General features: G+C 42.1%; 1 protein-coding gene across 5 annotated transcripts in view; it reads right to left on the reverse strand.

Annotated features, from left to right (window-relative positions):
* The window catches only part of ece2b (endothelin converting enzyme 2b), a 280,796-nt gene that overhangs the window by 122,989 nt on the left and 141,403 nt on the right, over positions 1–16,404 (reverse strand). For all 5 annotated transcript variants that reach the window (XM_085990179.1, XM_085990178.1, XM_085990177.1 and 2 more), the window contains one exon: positions 13,344–13,559. In XM_085990179.1, coding sequence (XP_085846305.1) covers positions 13,344–13,559 — 216 coding nt within the window. The remainder of the gene's footprint in view (positions 1–13,343; positions 13,560–16,404) is intronic.

Raw genomic sequence — 16,404 nt, forward strand, 5'->3', positions numbered from 1 at the left:
GGTTCAGCTGTCGGCGCGCTGTGCTAACCTGATCCAGCGGCATAGTTAGTGCGATGTGCCGGCTGGGATCAGGTGAGCACTGTGCAGCCAATCAGGGGAGGGGAAACTCATTCATGAGTTTGACAGTAAGAGCTGTCAAACTCATGAAAAGTATGGGCTGCCAAAACACTACTTTAACTTTAAATAAAATTTTTAAAAACATCCCACTGATTATAATAACTATAAATAAGTTTTTAAAAATGTTTTAAACAATTAATCAATTTTTTGAAAAAAATAAATTAAAAAAAAATAGGGTCTAAAACTAAAAACTTACCATCCTGTAAATTCTTTAAAAATAACAAACCTGTGGAAAAAAAATTTCTACATTGTACTAAAAGCCCACTTACCTGAAAAACTAAATACTTACGTCTTGTTTTTCCATGCGTAAAGACCAGAGGCCTTTACACGCGCGCAACTTTGAAAAAAAAAGGAATTTTACTGCGCACGCGCTGCCTGTGCAGTCGCGCGCGTTCTGCCTCTGAACCCCTTCGTTCAGAGGACAGGAAATGCCGGTTTTCCCCGCATGCGCTGTGCATGCTGAAAACCGGCATTTCCTCCGGCCAGACGCGTGAGTACCCCGACCGTACTCACGCGTTGGGACAGGAATTACTGGCCCAGTGTCTCCAAGATGATACACCTGGCAATGGTAGACTGGAACCATGTCATCCCTCTATATTTATCCTTCAATCAACAGCACTAAAACAGATTATCTGGTTATTATTACATTGCCGTTTGTGAGAGCTCTCTGTGTGCAAACTGGCTGCCGCATTTCCTACATTACAACAGTGACTACATCTCAAAAGCTCTTCGTTGGCTGTGAAGCGCATTGGGACGTCCGGAGGTCGTGAAAGGTGCTATATAAAAGCAAGTCTTTCTTCTTCTTTATGGCAGACTCAGTAATCCAATACCTGAGCCAAGAAGGTTTGCAGTACTCCAGGACACTTGATGATCGATCAGCTATCCTGGCTCATTAAGGGGATCTGGAAGGGTAAACTGGGGGCTGGGTTCTTCCTGCTCAGCTCCAGATCATCCTGTAAACCAATGCCTTAACACATAGGGTGTTCCTGGTAAAACAAGCAGCAGGAAGCTTACTGGTAAGCTACGTTATTTTAGCTGGTTAAACTCCAGCAGTACTCCTGTACAGAATTGGAAGTTCCTAATGTTTGGCAGTTGACAAACTGCACCCAAGCTCTCTGGACTCTCTGATAAGTGGTTGTGTCCCTATGAGGAGAGAGTGTGTATCTTACATCAAGCAAATGGAAATGCCATCTGTATGGTCTTCCTGGTAGCTTGTCTTGGAGTTTCTTATAGCCAACATTAAAACTCCAGAGATCCCATTTAATTTCCTCTCCCAAGGAGGATAATCACTAGTTATCATTTGACAATTGGCAACAGCCAGCCATCCCCCACAAAGTTCCTTTGAAGATAATAGAAAAAGGTTTTAAAAGCTGCATTTTAGCAACTTCTTTGCTGTATACAACCTCTTTGGGGACAAATGCTAAGTAAGCACAACTGCGACTCCACGTTATCAGCCACCCGGTTGAACAAATAAATGGTTCTCAGACTAACTCACCGTTACCAAGCAGGAATTTCAATTAATGCTTTCTTAGAGGAAATATAGCATTGCCAATAAAGGAATTGGATTTTTAAGCTAATCGGTTTCAACTTCCTCAATCAAAAAGTATAGCAGTTTAGTACCTAAAGCAGCATTACAAGCTAAGAAACACAAATAGCCCAAATGAAAAGTATGACAGTGTGTCTAAAAAATTAGATGAACAATATACAAATCAACACATCCCTGTTACTACTTTACAGGAAACTACACGATGAGACATCATACAAACCTTTTTGTTTTAAATGGGCTATTGTTGCTGTTAAAATAGTGGGCAAAGGAATTTGATATGAATGTGTTAAGCATTCATATGATAATATTACACAATGTATTTTCCAGGTCAAGACCACTACAAAGATCAACGACCATAGAACTCTTTTCCTGCCTTTGTTTACTACATCCCAAAACAATCATCTGTACATCCTTTTAAGGAATTAGCTTTTGACGTACTGGTAGCATTCCCACCCTAGTTGGAAGATGTTGGGTTTGAACCCCATTCCAGACAGCCACGGCAAGTGGAGACTAGAATATGGTCTCTCAATACTAGGTTGACAACCAGCAAGGTACTCGCATCCGGACAGAGTGACCACTGGCTCAGTGATAGTACTTCTGCCTCTGAGTCAAAAGGACTGACTTTTGCAAAATCACCAACTACAACGGTCGTGAAAAACTAACATGAAGCAAATAAAAGAGCTTGGATTAAATTAAGTTTGTGTTTTTCCAAGTAATCATAATTTTTTTTAAATGACAAGAAAATTCACTAATTTACTGTACCTTTGGGCTATTGGAATAACACTACTAGGTTTGCATAAATTCTTATTTCAAAGTACAACTTATAATTTATTAGGGTAAATTCAATGATCCCATGCTCCCAGTGCTTGAAGGGAGAATCGGTATTCCAGTATTATAGCTTATCTCCTACCAACGCTCTCTTCAAACACACAATTGCTGAATTTACCCCAATATGTGTTTTTTGAAACACATTTGTCAGAATGTAAAATACTTAAGAGGTACTAATGCAAGTTATAACAATGAAAGAATGTCAGCTTGTATAAAATCAAAACCTGACAAACTACAATGGTATTTAACAGACTTCAAACCTCAAGTACATATCAAAAGGGCTTTGGCACAGCTGGTAAAAGTTGTTACAGGTACAAAAAGTAATTTAAAAAAGGCTAATGGTATGTTGGCCTTTCTCTCAAGAGGCTTGGACTACAAAGGGGAGGAAGATATGCTTCAGTTGTGTAGAGGTTTGATAAGATTAATTAAGAAAGGGAAGATAGATTATGAAAGTAAACTAGCAAAAAATATAAAAACAGATAGCAAGAGTTTCTACAGCTATATAAAAAGAAAAAGGGTGGCTAAAGTGAACGTTGGTCCCTTAGAGGATGGGACTGGGAAACTAGTGGTGGGGAACATGGAGATGGCAAAGACGCTGAACAAAAATTTTGTATCAGTCTTTACAGTAGAGGACACTAAAAAATATCCCAACACGGGACAAACAGGGGGCAATTGGGGGGGGGGGGGGGGGGAGGAGCTAACAACGATTAAAATCACTAAGGAGGTGGTACTCGGTAAAATAATGGGACTTAAGGCGGATAAATCCCCCGGGCCTGATGCCCTACATCCAAGGGTCTTGAGAGAAGTAGCGGTAGGGATTGTGGATGCATTGGTGATTATTTTCCAAAACTCCCTGGACTCAGGAAAGGTCCCGGCAGATTAGAAAACTGCTAATGTAACACCCTTATTTAAGAAGTGAAGTAGACAAAAAGCTGGAAACTATAGACCAGTTAGCCTAACATCTGTGGTTGGTAAAATGTTGGAGTCCATTATTAAGGAAACAGTAACAGAGCATTTGGATAAACATAATTTAATAGGACAGAGTCAGCATGGTTTTATGAAGGGGAAGTCATGTTTTGACAAATTTGCTCTAATTCTTTGAGGACGTAACATACAGGGTGGATAAAGGGGAACCAGTGGATGTAGTGTATTTGGACTTCCAAAAGGCATTTGACAAGGCGCCACACAAAAGATTACTGATCAAGATAAAAAATCACGGGATTGGGGGTAATATACTGGCATGGGTGGAAGATTGGCTATCTAACAGAAAACAAAGAGTTGGGATAAATGGTTCGTTCTTGGGCTGGCAATCAGTAACTAGTGGTGTTCCGCAGGGGTCAGTGCTGGGACCCCAACCCTTTACAATCTATATTAACGATTTGGAGGAAGGGACCAAGTGCATCATATCCAAGTTTGCCGGTGTTACAAAGATGGGAGGGAAAGCAGTGAGTGAGGAGGACATAAAAAACCTGCAAAAGGACATAGACAGGCTAAGTGAGTGGGCAGAGATTTGGCAGATGGAATATAACATTGGAAAGTGTGAGGTTATGCACTTTGGCAGAAAAAAATCAAAGAGCCAGTTATTATCTAAATGGAGAGAAACTGCAAAGTGCTACAGTACAAAGGGATCTGGGGGTCCTGGTACATGAAACACAGAAGGTTAGTATGCAGGTACAGCAGGTGATCAGGAAGGCCAATGGAATCTTGGCTTTTATTGCAAGGGGGATGGAGTATAAAAACAGGGAAGTCTTGCTGCAGTTATACAGGGTATTGGTGAGGCCACACCTTGAATACTGTGTGCAGTTTTGGTTTCCATATTTAAGAAAAGATATACTTTGCTCTCGAGGCGGTTCAGAGAAGGTTCACTCGGTTGATTCCAGAGATGAGGGGGTTGACGTATGAGGAAAGGTTGAGTAGGTTGGGCCTCTACTCATTGGAGTTCAGAAGAATGAGAGGCGATCTTATCAAAACATGTAAGATTGTGAGGGGGATTGATCGGGTGGATGCGGTGAGGATGTTTCCACTGATGGGTGAGACTAGAACTAGGGGGCATAATCTTAGAATAAGGGGCTGCCCTTTCAAAACTGAGATGAGGAGAAGCTTCTTCACTCAGAGGGTGGTAAATCTATGGAATTTGCTATCTCAGAGAGCTGTGGAAGCTGCAACATTAAATAGATTTAAAACGGAGATAGACAGTTTCCTAGCAGATAAGGGAATTAGGGGTTACGGGGAGAGGGCAGGGAAGTGGATGTGAGTCTAGGTTCGGATCAGCCATGATGCTATTGAATGGCGGAGCAGGCCCGAGGGGCCGTATGGCCTACTCCTGCTCCTACTTCTTATGATCTTATGAAAGACAAAAAGAAAAACAGTGAATCCTGAAATTAAAATCAGAGGGGGCGAATTTGCCAGCCCTGGGGAGGCGGGTATAGAGGCGGGTATAGAGGCGGGTCTGCTGGGAAAATGGCAGAATTTGGGGGCGGGTGCCAAACCAGCCTCCATGCCATCTTCCCAGGAGGCGGGTAGCCATCCCGCACCAGGTCCTGTTTCCTTGGAGACGGGAGGGGATTAAAGCCTATTAACTGCCTGTTAACAGATAGTTAACAGGCAGAAAATAGGATTATCAAATCAATCAAATCAACCAAATCAAATCAAATCAAATCAACTTTTATTGTCATTGTAAGTGCACAAGTGCAGTACAACCAAATGTAGGCTTGCGGCTCCCGAGAGTGTACATTTAGATTAAGTCATTTAAACATTCAACATACATTTGGCTTGTAATACATTAACATAAACATAACCATAATAAAGTGCATTGGCAGATGTGCAGGCTTTAGAGTTTATTTGTGGAGTTCAGTAGGATGACAGCCCTGGGAAAGAAGCTGTTCCTAAATCTGGTCGTACGGGTGCGAATGCATCTGTAGCGTCTCCCAGATGGCAGGAGGGCGAACAGACTGTGGCTGGGGTGGGTAGGGTCTTTGATGATGGACTGTGACCTCCGTAAACAGCGTTTCTGGTATATGTGCTCTATGGTCGGTAGCCGGGTGCCGGTAATGCGTTGGGCAGTTTTGACTACCCGCTGCAGGGTTTTCCGGTCATAGTAGCTACAGCTGCCATACCATACTGTGATACAGTTCGTCAGGATGCTCTCTATTGTGCAGCGGTAAACGTTAGAGAGGATCAGGGGTGACAGGTTACATCCCTTCAGCCTCCTTAGGAAATATAGGCGCTGCTGGGCCTTCTTCACCAGAGAGGAGGTGTTGAGGGACCAGGAGAGGTCTTCCGTGATGTGGACTCCGAGGAACTTAAAGCTGTCCACCCTTTCCACCACAGCCCCCTTTCTGCCCTCACAAGTGCGGCCTTCCTGAAGGCTTCAAAACCCGCCAGCTCAGTGAGGCGAGTACTGGGTCTGCGGGGGTCGGGGGGGGTGCAAAAGTGTGGTGTGAAGGTAAGTGATGGGTGCAAGAGTGTAGAGGTGAGTATCTGAGGTAAATGCGAAGTGTTTTTAAAAGTGCACTTACTTTTGTTTCTTCCTGCAGGCTTCAGTCGGTTTGTATGCGGAGAGTCTCGCACCTCCGTGTTGCAGATGAGAGATGGCCGTTGCATTCTCAGATGCAACAAACATCTCATTTCTGTAAAAGAAAGAAGTTTGATGAGGTCTTGTATGCAAGACCTCATCAAACTACAGAGAATGTCACTGTTTGACAGCTTCACAGAGCTGTCAAACGATGACAATTCATTTGTCAAAAACTTTTGACAGATGAAACGTCATACGTTGACGTGCTCTGCAACCGGCTTTCCCTTGATTGGCCTAAGCCCGCTGGGCGGGCTTAACAAGGTCAATCAAGGGAAAATAGCGTGGGTTGGCCACAAATCGATGGAGGCGGGACATCGACCCGACAAGCAGCCAACCCACCTCCAACGCGCCCCCAGTCACAAAATCGCCCCCAGAGAATTTCCCCTCTCCACTTGGTTTCCTGGAAGGACTGCTATCTCCACAATACCTTCAATTACTTTTCCATCGTATCCACTGGCTACTCTTCCTGACGCACTTTTCCATGCATCCAGAGCAGATGCATCATGGCAATTCCCATACCACTGTCTGGCTCCCCTAACACTTGAGACAATGATCTACATGTACTTCCTATAGTCTAATATACAGTATCTGGTGCTCGTGGTGGTATTAAGCCCATTAACAGCCTGCTTATAATCGTTGTACTCAACTTTTTCTTTCCCATATTCTGTTTTGATTAGTGCTACAAGGGAAAACCTTTAACTAGTCCTTTCTCTTTTCAGATACTGATACACCTGCTGCATAGTACCAGAAATGTCTACATATTATGGTTGCCAACTCTAGTTGACATATGCCTGGAGGCCTGATCACATGACATTTGATCGCATGGCATTTGAGATAGGGAGTAAGGTGAGTGAGACCAAACCCTTATGACCTAGAGTTTGGAAGAGGAAAGTAACAAACACTGTAGTTGCAGTAAGATCAGGAATAAAAGTACTATTCTGTACCAGTAGTAAATACCAGCAGCATAGGTCATGGGTTGTTAGAGGACCATCATTGCTCAAAGCATCTAGCCTCTTTTCATGTCCCCCATTAGTCGGCACCTCGCTTCAATTACTACTGCCCTGTGATCAGACTATAAAGTTAGCAACACATGCACAAACAAAACCAGGCCAGGTCAGTGTTGTCCAGAATCACAGACCTGATTTTCAGTTCATTATTACAATTCTAAATTTTCAGTTATATTTAAAATACAACAGAATGAATTCTTATTTCACTGTTCTTAAGCTTACTAAAGTAGTGGCTGAGGTAAAGACTCTCAGGAATCTTTTGCTTTATATATTATCACTCCACCCACACTCCTTCCTCCAGATGTGCTTCTCTCAGTGAAACCGATCATGAAACACTCATTTTTCATTCCGTAGTTTATTTCTTTCAATGGAGGTGCACCCTATCCAGAATGCTTTGCTAGGCAGAATATGTCCTAGCTCTATTAGGCGAGTTCAGTGCTCAGGCATAGCTGAGGCTCATTGCCCGAGAGGGGAGAAGAGGGGGTGTGTCTTGACCATGTGCTGTGCGGACCGAAGGACACGGTAGGAGGGGAGATGCATCTGGAGCAGGAGACTATTAAGCGCCCATTCCGGGAGACTCCTGGACAATCCAGGTGTGTTGGTAACCCTAGTATATATGCACATCTATAAATATTAAATGTAGCACTCACTTTCTGTAAGTGTCACATTACTTCCTTTAACACTTTCCCTAGCACACTTTGTTGGTAACACCCCTATTGTTATAAAAAGCCAATAATCTAACTCAGTGAGAAATGCTGCAGGATATTTGTAGTATATACTCAGTACAAAATGCAGAGCTCTAATAATGAAAACAGATACAGATGTATTGATTGAGTTTGAGATCGTGGTCTTTTTCAACAGCTCTAAATTGAAAAGGCTGGATGAATATCAAGTGTTTGAGGGATTGTAAACATGAGGGTTGATGGTCTGTGCATATGCCCATTAATGTTACTCATGGTTTCCATGCACAAAGGGGAAAACCAGGCCAGTCTCATACTGTAAGAAAGGGGGGGGGGAAACTCATTAAGCACCCCATACATAATGCTTCATCTTTGAAAATGCTCGACAAAGTACAGCAGGAGGAAAGAAAGACTTAACGGACCTTGAAGAAATATCTAACACAAAATTACATAAATCTGCCTGGCCATGAATTAACCATTTACCCTCACTGGAATAGATTTTCATCAAGTCTCGTCTCCTTTAAAGTACAATGGATTTCTTATCTTCTGACATAAATGCCAAGGATTTTTTTTGGTTTTACTTTAACTTCATGAAAACACTTTTGCCAAGGTTGTTTTATTGTCAAGATAATTTCAGATCATTTTAGTAATTTTCCACATCATAATTACAAATATAAAAACGGACAATATGCCACATTCCTCACAGTAAATAAATTATTTCAAACCTTCAGTTTAAAAAAAAAACTTTAGAATAAACGTTTTTCATCGATAACAACTTTTTCTTAATTTGAAAATTAAGGAGAAAAATATTACGTTACACACAAACTGTAACAGTTAAAAATATTTTAAGATTCACGATCTTCTGTGTTAATTAGGCATAATAGTTTCCACTGAGCAAAAGTAATCCATGATATTGACAGGGCACAGACATTATACTGAGAACATGTGTTTACTTCCCATTCCATATGTTTATTGTTTGAAGCTTGATAGAAAAATATTCATGTTGCAGTATTTCCATAAGCTGCAATTACATAGCTTTTCGTTTAACTTTGAGATTTTTGCTGACAAATCTGCACTAAATGAAAATGAAAAAGTGGTGCAGCAGTGCACCAGTGCTGCACACCTACCAACCAGAGAACACTTATGCAGGTGAAGATGCAGTATTGTGCCAAAAGATGCAAGGCATAGTTCAATTAGCTAGGGATTCAGAGATTGCTTTGGGGCCCCAGCTTTGGATCACCACAAACTCTTCATCTATTCCATCTGATATATATATATACTTTTTATTCATTGATGGGATGTGGGCGTCGCTGGCTAGGCCTGCATTTAGTGCCCATCCCTAATTGCCCTCGAGAAGATGGTGGTGAGCCGCCTTCTTGAACCGCTGCAGTCCATATGGTGTAGGTACACCCACAATGCTGTTAGGAAGGGAGTTCCAGGATTTTGGCCCAGCGACAGTGAAGGAACGGCGATACAGGTCCAAGTCAGGATGGTGTGTGGCTTGGAGGGGAACTTGTAGGTGGTGATGTTCCCATGCGTCTGCTGCCCTTGTCCTTCTAAGTGGTAGAGGTCGCGGGTTTGGGAGGTGCTGTTGAAGGAGCTTTGGCGAGTTGCTGCAGTGCATCTTGTAGATGGTACACACTGCAGCCACAGTGCGCCGGTGGTGGAGGGAGTGAATGTTGAAGGTGGTGGATGGAGTGCCAATCAAGCGGGCTGCTTTATCCTGAATGGTGTCGAGCTTCTTGAGTATTGTTGGAGCTGCACTCATCCAGCCAAGTGGAGAGTATTCCATCACACTCCTGACTTGTGCCTTGTAGATGGTGGAAAGGCTTTGGGGAGTCAGGAGGTGAGACACTCGCCGCAGAATTCCCAACCTCTGGCCTGCTCTTGTAGCCACAGTATTTATATAGCTGGTCCAGTTCAGTTTCTGATCAATGGTAACCCCCAGGATGTTGATAGTGGGGGATTCAGCGATGGTAATGCCATTGAATGTCAAGGGGAGATGGTTAGAGTCTCGCTTGTTGGAGATGGTCATTGCCTGGCACTTGTGTGGTGCGAATGTTACTTGCCACTTGTCAGCCCAAGTCTGAATGTTGTCCAGGTCTTGCTGCATATGGACACGGACTGCGTCAGTATCTGACGAGTCTCGAATGGTGCTGAACAGTGTGCAATCATCAACGAACATCCCCACTTCTGACCTTATGATGGAGGGAAGGTCATTGATGAAACAGCTGAAGATGGTTGGGCCTAGGACACTGCCCTGAGGAACTCCTGCAGTGATGTCATGTGATTGAGATGAATGACCTCCAACAACCACAGCCAACTTCCTTTGTGCTAGGTATGATTCCAACCAATGGAGAGTTTTCCCCCCCGATTCCCATTGACTTCAGTTTTGCTAGGGCTCCTTGATGCCACACTCGATCAAATGCTGCCTTGATGTCAAGGGCAGTCACTCTCACCTCACGAGTTCAGCTCTTTTGTCCATGTTTGGACCAAGGCTGTAATGAGGTCAGGAGCTGAGTGGCCCTGGCGGAACCCAAACTGGGCGTCAGTTAGCAGGTTATTGCTGAGTAAGTGCCGCTTGATAGCACTGTCGACGACACCTTCCATCACTTTGCTGATGATTGAGAGTAGACTGATGGGACGGTTATTGGCCGGGTCGGATTTGTCCTGCTCTTTGTAGACAGGACATACTTGGGCAATTTCCCACATTGCCGGGTAGATGCCAGTGTTGTAGCTGTACTGGAACAGCTTGGCTAGGGGCGCAGCTAGTTCTGGAGCACAAGTCTTCAGTACTATTGCCAGAATGTTGTCAGGGCCCATAGCCTTTGCAGTATCCAGTGTCTTCAGCCGTTTCTTGACATCACGTGGAGTGAATTGAATGTAAGAAGTCACACGACACCAGGTTATAGTCCAACAGCTTTATTTGAAATCACAAGCTTTCGGAGCGCTGCTCCTTCTTCAGGTGAAGTGGAGAAATGCATAAAGACACAGCTTATATAGTCAGAGAATCATGTCAGATGTTTACAGGTAACCTTTCCAACTGCCATTTATCACACCTCGGCAGAGAGATAATCACAGCAGTCAAAGGTGTGAATGGTGTCCAAACAGGTCAGTCAGGGAAACATTACATCAAAGAACAATGAGGTGGGGTCGTGATAAATGGCAGTTGGAAAGGTTACCTGTAAACATCTGACATGATTCTCTGACTATATAAGCTGTGTCTTTATGCATTTTTCCACTTCACCTGAAGAAGGAGCAGCGCTCCGAAAGCTTGTGATTTCAAATAAAGCTGTTGGACTATAACCTGGTGTCGTGTGACTTCTTACATTTGTCCATCCCAGTCCAACTCCGGCATCTCCACACCATGAATTGAATGGGCTGAAGACTGGCATCTGTGATGCTGGGGACCTCAGGAGGAGGCCGAGATGGATCATCCACTCGGCACTTCTGGCTGAAGATAGTTGCAAATGCTTCAGCCTTGTGTTTTGCACTCACGTGCTGGGCTCCACCATCATTGAGGATGGGGATATTTTTGGAGCCTCCTCCTCCTGTTAACTGTTTAATTGTCCACCACCACTCACGACTGGATGTGGCAGGACTGCAGAGCTTTGATTTATAAAATATACCAGTCAGCTAAGTAATGATATAAGTGTATCTTTATATAATAAAATATTTGTGTCTGTATTGTCAATAATTTTTTTTTTTTTTTTTTTTTTTTTAAATGGTTCCTAATTTAAAAATTAAATGAACTAGATTTCCTGCCCGTTAGGCACTCAAGTGTGTTCTGCCTGAATCACTACTGCATTCTGGAACATCAAATCCTGGTCCCTATCCTCAGGAAGACAGCTCCAAGGTGAGTTAGCAATTTCCTGCACTGAACTCAAGGATCATTAGCCTCCCTGTCCTCTTTACCTACAGCAGCTTTTAATATTTCATCACAAATACCATCCAAATCTGCCACTCTACTGTTAGCTAGACGATACAGTATACAGTCCATTACCTTCCAGCAAGCTGGCTCGATAATGCTTTCACCTCCCACACACGTTTCCAACCTGCATGCAAATTGCACTCACTGGATGAAACACCAACTCATCATTAATGCTCTCTCCAGATCCTGAGAATGCCATTGTGCATTTGTTGAAGAGCCACAAACTAGTCAGCCATTGGCACTAGGCCAGAGAAACCTTTCCACCCATAAATTAATAAAGATTTTAGCCAAAGGAAAAATGATTTTGGATAATTTTTGTGGAATTACACACCCTTGCAGATGAACACAACCCACTGATCCCACTTCATTTCTTTAATGACTCTATTAGGTTCAAGACGTGCTGCATCATAATTTAACCTAGTAGCATCCTTTGATTGCTCTGAAGTGGCTTCAAGTATTACTTCAAACACTACTCTCCTTTCTCCCCCTCACCCCCCCACACAAAGAGCTCTCCTCCACTTCGGTTACCTTAACTGGACCCTGCTTACTGGAGGAACAGCAAACAGGATCTTGCTTCAGTTTGTTTACGACTTCAGTTGCAGAGGCATGCAAATGACTGGCTACATCATCTGCCATTGAATCTGCCCTATTATCAGTCATACAGACCAGGCTTTGTGTTGAAATTATCTTGGGATCATCTCTTTTAGCACAAAGGCCATCAGCCACTCCAACTTGGCAGGCATTGCTTGTCACAAGGCCAGTATCTTTTGCAATACAGATAGTCTACTGCAACCCAAAATGTTGAAGAGTTAGTTACTACTCTTATTTGGATCAACATTAAATGAAGTAGTTTAATAATGCCCACGCTGTAAGAAGACTTAAGAATGTCTTTTATATATGTGAATGATAGACTATAGTTGTATCAATCACATGACTAAATTCAAGACTTTAAAAATAAATCTCATTGTACATACAGGGTATTTTAATCATAAAACCTACTCTATTCATAATCTTCCTAAATACCATTTTCTATTTACAAACAATAAAAATCTTAGCTAAAAAGTCATAAAAAGTTTATAATGCTAAAATTAGTACAATTTTGTCAAGAAATTGCCATGTTAAATGCCTTTACAACTTATTTCTGTACTCTTAAACTTCACAGTATTATCTTAGAATTTCTGCTTTGCAGGAGGGAGTTTTACAAAACTTTGTTGTTTAATTATGCACTGGAGATTTTTTTTGAACATGTTTGCAATAGTTCAGTGCTGGAATCTAGTGCTGAAAACTGTACTGAAAATTGCCATGGAAACTGGACCTTTATTTAACATGTGCATTCTCGGCACCTTTCTGCTGGTTAGAAGTGTCACAATGACTTATAACCGAGTATGCTTTGCAGTTAGAGCTGCAGAAAATATTATAAAACCTAAAAGTAGCTTATGTTACTATCATAACTAAATCACATCAAAGTGATGCTTTAAATGGAAAAAGTGTCACTTGCTGTCGAGGTGAGCACAAAGAGTAAGGGAGGCCAAAAACCATATGCTTATTAAATTAATCTGTAATGAACATACATGCGAACAGGATATTGTTGCATATGTCCGCATGATACCTTGTCAAAACAACTTTCAGTAGTTAATTGTATCTGTTCCCTTTTACATACCCAACAGGTGCTTCATGATGGCCTGGTTCTGGTCCCATAGACTATTGAAAGTATTCCAACGTGACCTTCCATCTGGCAATGGATTTTTCTTTATCCATCCGCCACAGGCATATTGATAAAAGTCATTACAAGGGTCCACTGTACGGTCTAGGGATTCTGTTATCTTAGCAGCCACCATGATGCAAGTTTCTGAGAGACAAATTTTACGTGAAGGATCTGCAAAAAAAAAATACATATAGACTTTACTTTCATAATACAAATTTATAATGTAAAATAATAAATTAATCTTAAATTTTTGAGGTCTGGTCCTTTTTCCTGAGGTGACATTGTTAAACAGAATTGAAAAACTGTCCTCATGACCCTCATGCAATGCACCATTCAACTCAGCGAAATTGTAGATAAGGATGGAGCACGTAGTAAAAAGTGAAATTGAACTTAAAATAATGAAAGAGAGAGAATAGCAAAGATAAAATGAGATTTGAAAGATAGGTTAAGTAGTATTTGATTTTTTAAAATTATTTTGGGGTAATTTTTATAGTGTAATGTTCATATTACAATAAATCTAGACTGAAATTACTGTAATATTAATGTTTGTTTCAGCATTATTTCTGAGCTGAAACATCAACAAAGACTTAAATGTCCCTAGAATGCTGAAAGCCTAAGGATTAAAAGCAAGAAAGAAATGAACTTGCATTATATAGCATCTTTTATGACCTCAGGACATCTTAAGAGTGGTTCACAGCCAATAAAGTACTTCAGAAGTGTAGTCACTGTTGTAATACAGGAAACTTTGTGCTATCCGGAGGTAAGCTATCCGGCAATCTGGAGCCACCGGCAAAAATCAGCAGCCGTTTTTTATTCTTTTTGTTTGTTTTTTTTGCTTTGTTTGAACAGTCAAGCTGTGCAAGGTCTGTAGCTATAGCAACAGCTTCAGCTACAGAGCTTTAGGGCCACACCCGAGTGTTTAGAAGCTGTTGCTAAGCAACAGTGTTTGTTGTCAAATACGGAGATAAGAATCTCCGTATCTCTCAACATTAACTCTGGAGAGTACGGCACTTTTTAGGCAACGGCAGCAGCTCGGTCCCGTGGGTGCCGGATAGCACAAAGTTTCCTGTATAAGGAAACATGTTATCCAATTTTTCGCACAAACAGCAATGAGATAAATGACCAAATATTTTATTTTTAGTGGTGTTGGTTAAAGGATAAATGTTGGCCAGGACACCGGGAGAACTCCGCTGCTCTTCTTCGAATAGTGGATGTGGCATCTCATAAAGCGACCGAAGAGGGCAGACTGAGCCTCAGTTTAACACCTTATCCAAAAGATGACACCTTGGTCAGTGCAGTACTGAGCCACGGCTGAACTGGATTATTGGCTTGGTTACTTTATGATTGCAGGGAAGAAACTTTGTAAATGTGTTCTTAGCTTCCTATTGCAGGGAAGAAACTTTGTAAATGTGTTCTTAGCTTCATTGGTTGCAATTAACATTCTTCAGGAGATTAAATTTGTGAATCTGGCTGAGTGCGCTTCCCATTCTATCCTTTTGGAGTTTCTGGTCTACAGTGAGTACATGGAGGGAAACAGGTGGAGATGTGAAGAAGTCACAAATCTGCCATTATCTCGTACTTGAGAGTGAGGAATTGGCAGAAATGCTTTTTTGTCTGTTTTATAGAGAAAAGATGACAGTGGGACCGAAAATGGGTAAAGCATTCTACCCCATAATATTGTACTTAATGCGCATGAAGTAGGCCTCATGTATTATTCATATGCTTATATTGTAAATAAAAATTCTTGATTTGGATGTCCAATTTACCAAGGAAAGGAATAGGAAGAGTAAACCACTGACCATTCCATTTTTGGATTTTCAGTTACTAAAATGATTATATGGGCTCCCCCATGTAAATGAGGAACATTTTCAATTAAAAAAAAGTATTCATATGCATTATTGGTTAATCCCCAGATTTATCCTACACTAAACTTACCCTGGAATACACTGTTGCAAGTACATATGAAATCGCAATGGTGGAAAATGATTCCAGTTATAAGTAAACACTTTATAAGAGTCTAAGGCCGAGATTTTGTCAGCGCCTTCGCTATTTTCCAACATTTTCACTGGGATTCATGGCGTTTGGAGATCACGCCAGGTTAGTGTGTCAGGAGTATATGCGAGCTGCATAGTTCACAGCTGCAACTGCAGTATAAAAGCTGAACTCTCACATATGTTCACTTTCAAATGTCAGAGGTGTCTGATTTCAGGATTTGGATGACACATTTGATCTGTCTGGAGGCTGCAAATGTGAGGTGTTAACTCTATATGCACGGTCACCTCCTTGGAGCAAGCTCGCTCACCACTGACAGATCGCTTCTGCCATCTCAACTTCAGCTGCTATCTATTCCAGCAACATCAGTGCCCTTGAAAAAAATCTCACCTTAGTCCTCTGAATCCGTCCACGATCAGCCAACATCACCAAAAACATCTACCTTCTGCGCAATCACCTGATGCTGCACAGGACACGGCATCAGCAATCGACCATATTGCTGCCCGGGAGGCCAGGGATGGCATCACCATGGCCAGATTTACTTCACTTGACGCTGTACACCCTGGCTGCCACATGATGCGCCAGGTTAACACCACCCCACACCAGCACCATAATACATTCCTACAATGACCAAGCTGTTCCTTTCACACTCATCACCATTGCAGGGGGTTACCGTTATGTCTAACCATTCACTGCAACTCACTAAGACACTTCCAAAGGTGAACACAGATCTGTCCAATAAGGCAAAGTGTTAAAAATAAAGATTTCAATGTTTGACAACACATTAACAGAAACTTTACATGAACATTGCATAAAACACCCAAGTGCCTACCCTTGTGTGTTGTTAGTTGGTATGATTGCACTAATTGAGGGTGAGTGTGAGCGATGGCTAGTGAGATGGGGATGTGATAATATAGATAGAGAGGGATGGGTGGAGGTGCAAGGTAGGTTGATGTGAGTAAGGATGTGCAGGAGTAGGGTAGGGAAGGCAGAGTGATGGAGATATGATGAGTGGCACAGCAGG

Source organism: Somniosus microcephalus, chromosome 6, assembly GCF_052327205.1.
Source record: "Somniosus microcephalus isolate GS21.2 chromosome 6, FLI_Smic_1.0, whole genome shotgun sequence".
Lineage (NCBI taxonomy): Eukaryota > Metazoa > Chordata > Chondrichthyes > Squaliformes > Somniosidae > Somniosus > Somniosus microcephalus.